The sequence below is a fragment of the Ciona robusta genome, unplaced genomic scaffold (genome assembly GCF_009617815.1).
Source record: "Ciona robusta unplaced genomic scaffold, ASM961781v2 AP042728.1".
In the NCBI taxonomy this organism is placed as follows: domain Eukaryota; kingdom Metazoa; phylum Chordata; class Ascidiacea; order Phlebobranchia; family Cionidae; genus Ciona; species Ciona robusta.
In genome coordinates, this window is record NW_028323107.1 from 1 (window position 1) to 8490 (window position 8490).

An 8490-nucleotide genomic window follows, 5' to 3' on the forward strand; every position below is an offset into this window, starting at 1 on the left:
CCTCCCAAGCCACCTCCAAAAGTGGAATTCTTTCCCCCACCTTTCAACTGAAGGCTCAATGCTGCTGTTTGAAGATTCCATCAAGTAAATAATTGATTTTTGAGATTTTTTTTTTTAGCTATTTCTTGCTTTTGTGTAGTTTTCTAAACATTTTTAATTGTAACGTATATCCCGGTAAAGTGGTTTTTAAACAGTTACTAACCCTCAGTAGTAATTTTACTGTTAAATGTAAGATTTCTTTTCAATTTAATTTCGGAAAGATTTGATTTTATTAAATTTAATTTTATTATCAAAACACCCAAAACAACAAATTTAAATAAAAAATCTAAATTTCATCACCAAATTTCGAAATTTCTTTATTTTTGTCCATGGAAAAAAGTTTTCACATTTCAGGTTTTTTGGTTATTTTGTGATTTTCTGTAAAATGTTTTTTTTTTCAGAAAATCGAGCATGAGTCATGATGACGATGCTGAGTCACCTGACCACTCGTACGACAACCTTTACGGTTCAATGATTCCACCAAATCAACCGGCACTTTCCGATATTTCAGATTCTTCCAAACCATCCAAGGTGAAAACTTCATTATGTGGATTCTTAACAAAATTTTAAACTTTATTGTTTTTTCCCATACAAAGTAAAATTTGTTAAAAAAATCTATTTTCTGGCATATGGGTGTTTTTGTTTTTTTAATCTTTGCAACTCTAAAGCTTTAATTTGGTAACAATTATTCTAGCAAGTTTGTTTTAATGATCTCATATAGCAAAAAACTAAAAAAAAAGAAAAATCACTTTTTTTTAAGTAACAAGTATTTTGCAAACTAAACTGTACCCAATAAACTACAAATTCCCAATGTTTTATATTTTATTTTAATTTTTTTTTTAATGGTATTTTTATATTAAAAAAACATGATTGAACCTTGTCTTCCTCTCAGCTTCACATGGATGAAGATTCTTATTTCTGTGCGGATCGTTCTTCCAACGCATCAACAAATGCATCACAATTTCGACCCTCATTACGAATCCCAGTTTCTGGATTCGGACGGATTTATAAAAGAACCAAAAGAAATTAAGGTGGTTAACTTTAGTGGCGTTAGTGGCGCAGCCAGGGGGGTTTAGGGGGTCGCGACCCCTCTTTTAGACCCAAAAAAATTAAAAGAATATTTAAAAAAAAAAAATTCAAAATTTTTTTTTGAACATTTTTTGATTAAACCCCCCCCCTGCTTATTTTTTTCTGACTGCGCCACTGATTATAATAATGCGCTTGGGTTTAACTATTGTTGAATTTTGTACATAAAATTTACATTTCTAAAATAAAATTACACTTATAGGGGTAAACATAGTTGTGCTGATGTTGAATATTGTATACGACATACGTTCGCCCTGCTTGTTTGTATAGACACTTAAAAAAAGCAGAGTAAAACCTGTTTTTTGCCCCAAAACTGGGGCGTTAAACATAAAATGTGACTCCTGTTTCAGAATTTGTGTTGACATTTCGCTCCTATTATGAAAAACCACACTGTTTAGTGTTACTGTCTTAGTAGGGAAATTTGCTATGTTAATTTTATATGGCCTTTATCTCTATACACAACCATTCATTTAGTTAAATACTTAAATATAAAATGGTAGCAGAAAAGAAGAGGTATAGCCTAGATTAATTGTCTTTAAACATTTTAAAACATTTTTTTCAAATTGTTGTTTTTTTATTATAGCCCATCGACTCTTTACTGCCCCTTGGTGCAGAAGATGACAACGCTAACGACTACAACATGTCGCAATTATTGGAGCTTTGTTCTGGAAAGTTTCAAGGTAGTTCCCATTTTTATACTAATTTTTTAATCTAAAATGATTTTTTTTTAAATTAAAATAATACTTTGTGAGTTTTTGCCTTACCTAAAAGCTAAACAAAAAATGTCAAAATGGCTTACAAACTGAAAAGCATTTTTTTCTAAATGAGCTTACTGTGGTACTTTTCTGTATGAGCAGTAGTTCCCATTATTCCAACACTCTAGACTTCATATGATTAGTTTAATATTGCTTTTGCACAGATTCCGCCAACCCCCTACTATCTGATATCGAAAATGAAGTAGATCAAGTCAATGAAAGCTTTGGATTTCAAGTTGAAGCCGGTTTGTAAACCAGTTTAAACCAGTTTGTTTAAGTCTGCCAAAAAGAAATATTTTTTGTATTTTTTTCCAGAAAAATTATTTTAGAAAAATGATAAATTAAAGAAAAAATAATCAATATTATAAATTAAAAATATAATTTTATGAAAATTTAAAAAGTCTGTTTTTAATGCTTGCTGTATAAACTTTTTGTAAAAGGTTGACTTTAAAATCTGTATGGTACTTAAAATAGCAACAAAAACAACAATATATATTAAAGCTGATGTTTTATAAACTGAATAATTTTGAACTATTGGATAAAATTATCGAAAAAATCAAGAAAAAAAAAGGAAAAAATATCAAAAAAGGTGTAGTCTTGCTTAAATACTCTAATCATGTGTTACAGGGGAATTAAAAGAATCAGAACCAGTTAATTTTTCCGACAACGAAGACAAAAATGGAGATTCAAGTGATGATGTAAGTTTTAAAGTTTAATTTTCTTATGGAATTGTAAATTTGCTTTAAAACTATTTTTGAAAATTTTCTTTGTGAAAATTTTTCACTTGTTAGGGATCATAACTGTTCAAAGTTATTTAGTTATAAATTTGTGTTAAAAGTATTTTTGGAGAAACTGCCAAATTGTACCACTAGTTAGCCATTATAACAGACAAACCAGGCTCCATGCTGCTACCATTTGTAAACACGTGTGTCTTTGTGCAAGGCACTTCATGTTTATTACTTCACCCCATTGGCTACTACTGTGCTATCCAAATTTTCAGTGATACCAAAAAAACAACGGTATATGGGATACGGGGTAACTTAAAAGTGGAACAAGGTGTATGAATCAGAACAGCTGTGTTATAACAACTTGTTGCCTCGCCACACAAAAATATTTTCCCAACAGTTTTTATATGATGTGTATATACTTTATACGATCTAAATTCTGGTTTCCCAAAATATTCGCTTGTGGAAAATTTCTATTACAATCAATTTAATTAAGTTATATTCAATTCTTTCGATTTTTCCATCTTATTTGTCTTCCCCAAAACTAAAAATGGTTGCGCTTCTTCCTCCCAGGATGAAGGAATCACCATCATCCGAAGGAAGAAAGATGTGGAGGAGAAAATGACCAAGAATTTCCTCGAGGACGAAGCAGAGTTATCGGGAGATGATGTTGGGAGTGACGATGATGATGAACTAGGAGGTAAGATCACTTTTACTCCGGAGGTTTGGGAGCAAACGGTTTCAACTTGAGTAAGAATAATATTTAACTAAATTTAACAAAGTTTTTTTCCAAAACTAAAGTTTGCTAACTAAACTAAAAAACTAAAGTTTGCCTAAAAGAAACACAATTATTTAAATAAAAGAAATAAAAAACTTGAATAAAAATAAACAAAAATAAAATGACGATAAATAAGTAGATATGGGCTACCCATTCAACTACTTCCTTTCCACACACCCCTATATTTTGTTTGGTTAACTAAAGTATGCTAAAAAAAAAACAGAATAAATGTAGTTATTTATAAACATAACTAAACAAAATATGGAGAGTAAGTAGTTAAATGGGTAGCCCATATTTGCTTATTGGGGTAGTGCTTTTTAACTTTTTAAAAGTAAAATAAGCAAATAAGGCATATAATGGGCATGGAAGTAAACTTTTGCGTGTTTGGTAAAGAAATATTTTAAAGAGTCGAACACAGTCATAATGGATCTGTTTTGTGATGAATTTGTTTTTTTTTTATATTCGCTTATTCTGATTGTACAAAATGTTAAGTCGGTAGTTAAGTTTATTAAGAGCACCTCACAACACAAGCATATGTTTAGAATGAATGACCAACAAGGTCAGACAGAAAAGGAAGAAGGAAAAATCACTGAGGCAGAACACAATGCACATGATTGGGGAGGGGCACCACACAAACACATTAGATACAATAGGAACTAAAACAATGATAATTTAACACTAAAATTTTTGTTTTTTTTGAGCAGGTGATTATTATGAAGAAGAAGAAAATGATGAAGTTCTTCCGGAAGAAAATCTCATCAAGAAACAAGTATGTGGTGTTTAAGTAGTGACCATACCACCGTTTGTAATGCACCAACATATGCTATTTTATGTTTTAGTAGATATAAAGTTGTTTAGTATTGAATTCATGAGGCAAAATAAAATTTTATTCTTAGAAATAAAAAAATATTTTTTACCGTTTTCAATTTTTCTTAATTTTTTTTTTATAGTTGAAAATTGTGTTTTTTTCTTAGGTGAATAAAGTCCATCTAAAGAGGATGTTGGACGAAGACCAACATCACATAGATTTGCTCCAGGAAGCTCTTATTGATGAAGTCGTGGACGCAAAACGGAATCGGAAGTTTCGTTGGAAAAATATCGGTGAGTCATCATTTATATATTTGCGAGTTATTTTTTTACAAATATGTGAGTTTTTGTTCTCAAAATCTGGTTTAAACTGGTCGAAACTGGTATCGGTGGTTTAAACGAGGCTGTTAAACCAACATGTTATCATTTTTATATGTGGGTTACTTTTAAAAAGCATGTGTATAGTATCGTGGGGAAGATGGGACACCTTTAGCACATAATATCCAAATATCCTAATCGTGTTTTAAACAATTAACAACGGTCTATTGGAGTTGTGAGGATACAGTTATATATTTCTTTGAGTGTTCTTTGTTTACTACCAAAAGGGTCAAGAAAGAGGAATGAAAAGTTGTCCCATCTTTCCCCACCCTACTATATATGAGCAAATATGACAGACTTTTCAACTCGCTTGACGGCTTGAACAAAATTGGTGACTAAAACGTGGATGTTAACATTAACAACAAAAAGTTAGGTGAAACCAATATTTCCAAAAACTGTTTGAACAGCAGTTGTTTAGCAATGAGTGCCATTACAAAAGTCCTTTCAGGTTTTATTTATAACCTGTTAAAGAACCAGTAATTATATTGGGATTTATAACATAATGTATTTGTCTGGTTCATAATGCAGCTATATATGTTTTATTTAAAAAAGGTGTTGTGTTTCTTGGGTTTGTATTAAAACGCAAAAAAATAGACTGAAAACTAGGGCGAGCACACACGTATATATAGGGCACTTAATTGCGACGCAAATAATATTAAACCACGCTGATTGCGGCACACTCTGCAAATCACGTGACTAAACCATGCACCTTTCTGTTGTGCATGTGCACAAAAGCGTGTCCATAACAGAAGGTATACCATTTCCTATTCTGCGCCATGAAAAAAATCCAAAAAAACACTCTTGCAAAAAAATCTTTCTAAAAATGTCAACATTCTCTTTCCAGATGAGAACCTCACTCAAGATCTCTTTCATTCCGATGATGATGGTTGTCATGACGATGATGATGTCATCACAACACTGGAGGCAGCAAACGAGGAGAGTCGATGGAGGAAGATGAGGTTGGAGAGAGAGGAGTTTCTTGAGAGCAAACCAGAAAATGATCAGATAAGGTTCATAAGTTTTCATATTTTATTATTCGCCCAAAAAATTTGAATAAAAATTATATACAGATATATACATTTAAAAATTATGTGTATATATTTATTTGAAAAATACATTTTTGTTGATTAAAAATTGTTTTTAATTGAAGGACAAATATTCTAAAACTCTTTTATTAAAAAATAAATGTTAAAAAAATTGCAACTCTAAAATTTCTTACTTAAATTTTCTTACATTTCTTTTCTTAGAATTATTTCTCTTTTTCAGTAGTTTTTGCCTAATCTTGTATTTTTCTTTGCCTAATTAATAAGCTTTTTTGAACCCAGTGAAGACAGTCAGCTCCTCACCATGGGCAGAAGTGCCATTCACAAATCAAGAGTCTTGTCAGAAGTAAATGAACAATCTCAAGGTATATATTTATCAAACATCGTTTTGATATTACGTTAGACATCGATCATTTTCCCTTCTATGCTATAGCGCCACCAAGCGGTATTTTATGAGTTGCGTGTTACATCGTTGAAAGACATTGTCTAAGGCATTTTCAAATGATTTTAGAATAGCTTAATCTATGTGCTTGCGGGATAAAAGACAAAGTTTCACACTTTTTTTGTGAATCATGCCACGGTATAAACCCCTATACCAGAGTAATAAGCTAGGAAAGTTGGCTGATGCTGTGACAGTCTTAACTATTCTTGTGACGTAACAAAGGCAATGTAAATTATTACAGAAACCATTAAAACATTTTTGGAAGATTTTTTTAAAGTGATATGTCTATTTGTGAACTTAAGTAATCGGTAATTTTAAAGTGCTCTGAGGGCCACGGTTTGGGAACCCCTGCATTTCACAGAAACATTCAGTGTAGTATCCTAACTTAAACATTTGTCAAAAACTTTGTTAAATTTCTCAGATTCACCATTGCTACTGAGATCCAACAGTGTTTCACTGAGTAATGTAAGTTAATCAATAAATATTCAGTAGCGATACCGTATATATGTATGAATGAATGAATGAATGAATGAATGAATGAATGAATGTAACTTACTTTGTCCTCGCGTGGCCGGAAAACAACTGTCGTTATAACACTTGTGCCAGCTTACGAGTTACCAAGTATGTTACTTTGTGGGTGATTTTTTTTGGATTTTTTTATTGTTTTATGTATGGCTGATAATTTGGACAACCCATTAGTGACCATTGCGTTGGGGCAAGTGCCGTTAAGTGTCTTGCTCAAGGACACTTACGCCAACAATGGTAGCAGCATCAAGCCTTGAACCCATTACCTCTGGGTTACAGGCAGGCGCGCTAACGACTATGCCACGGCGCCGACATATATATATGAGAATGGGTAAGATGGTCCATTTTTTACTCTTAAATCGTTCTATTTGGTGGTAACCAAATATTAATTATTGCATTAAATAACAGTAGAGTCACGATTCTAAAACACTGTTGTTAAAAACACAATCAGGGAACTTGGAATATTAATTGCGAACAGTATCCATATTACCCCACAGTACTATCTCAGTATTGTCTGGATTTCCCCAAATATCCATAATTTTTATCCTTATTTTTTCCTAATTGTAAAAATACTTTATTCTTGTTTCAAATTACACAAACCTATTTTTAATTGCAGTAATAAAATTTATTCAATATTTTAACAATTATAATTTTCAGCAACATTCTAATTCGCAAAGTTCGTTCATGTGCCGGAAACCGGAAATTTTGTCCAAGTTTTCTGCTTATAAGGAGCTTAAAAATATCAAGGGCGCGGTTAACTCAGGCAAGATGGTGTTTACGGTAAGAAAAAATAAAATATGTTTCTTTAGAAAAAATTAAAATTTAAAAAATCATGTGAAACTGATATGAATATGTTTTATTTGTATATCGTTATGGGTATTTTTTAATGAAAAATTCGTTCTTTTCACAACTTTTAAAAAAGACCATCTAAAATTTTGAATTTGTTTTTGAAGTATATTGTATATACTAAATAATTATGGTAAATACACATAGGAGTTTTTTTCAACCTAAGATATTTTTTTTTGTTATAAATTCTCTGATTTCTATTTATAACATCAGAAAATCAGTAAAAATAACTCAGAAAAGTGTTAAAAGGAAGAATCAGAAAATTAGTAACGCAGTTAGTAAGCTTTAGAAGACATATTGTAGGTTGGGGTAAGATGGTACATGTTTTCATTCTCTTTTATCATTCCATTAGGTAGCAAACAAAGAATATTTATGGAGATATATGACCATATCCCAACAACTTTAAAATAGTGTTGTTAATTGCTAAGCTACGATTAGGAAATATGGGACAATATATACTAACGGTACCCATCTTTCCCCACAGTACTATACCTCAGAAACAGTTAAAAGATATACATTAATAACCCAGTCAGAACACTCAGAACATTTTACTCAGTTTTTGAACCTTCAAAAGTTTGCATCAACGTATTCTCAGGTCGGTTCAGAAAACACGAACGAAAAACGTAAACCAACAAAATCCCCGGGTGTTGCGCCTTTGTCGAAGAAACCTCGATTGGACGAAGATTCAAACAGCGTTTTCAGTTTGCTTGAGACATCATAACCTCACTTTTCTTTGCATATTATAATATTTTCAAACCTCGCATATTGCGCAGGCGTACACGTAGAGTTTTTATTATCAATAAAACTATTTCAACCGAATGCGCGTGTGTGAAGTTTTCTGTGCGCTATGTCTATTTAAAATCTTAATTTTGTTTTAATCGTTTTAAATCCAAGTGTTCTGATTTTTTCACTATTTTCTATTGTTATTTTGGCTAAGAACGAACATAATAGTGTTTTTACAGATAATTTTTTTTTAAATGTTTAAAATAAGTATAATGATGTCGTTATTGATGAATACGGTAACTTGTTATATAGGAGGGGGAAGAAGGGACACCTTTTCGTTGTT

General features: G+C 31.5%; 1 protein-coding gene across 1 annotated transcript; it reads left to right on the top strand.

Annotated features, from left to right (window-relative positions):
- The first annotated feature begins 440 nt into the window (after positions 1 to 440).
- Positions 441 to 8243, top strand: LOC149724569 (claspin-like). Its single transcript, XM_089893121.1, has 13 exons — positions 441 to 570; positions 932 to 1070; positions 1709 to 1805; positions 2045 to 2125; positions 2508 to 2578; positions 3179 to 3305; positions 4088 to 4152; positions 4358 to 4484; positions 5413 to 5578; positions 5894 to 5976; positions 6475 to 6518; positions 7236 to 7358; positions 8020 to 8243. The coding sequence occupies exons 2-13, from the start codon at positions 942 to 944 to the stop codon at positions 8143 to 8145; spliced, it is 1239 nt and encodes a 412-aa protein (XP_089749247.1). The 5' UTR covers positions 441 to 570; positions 932 to 941; the 3' UTR covers positions 8146 to 8243.
- The last annotated feature ends 247 nt before the right edge of the window (positions 8244 to 8490 follow it).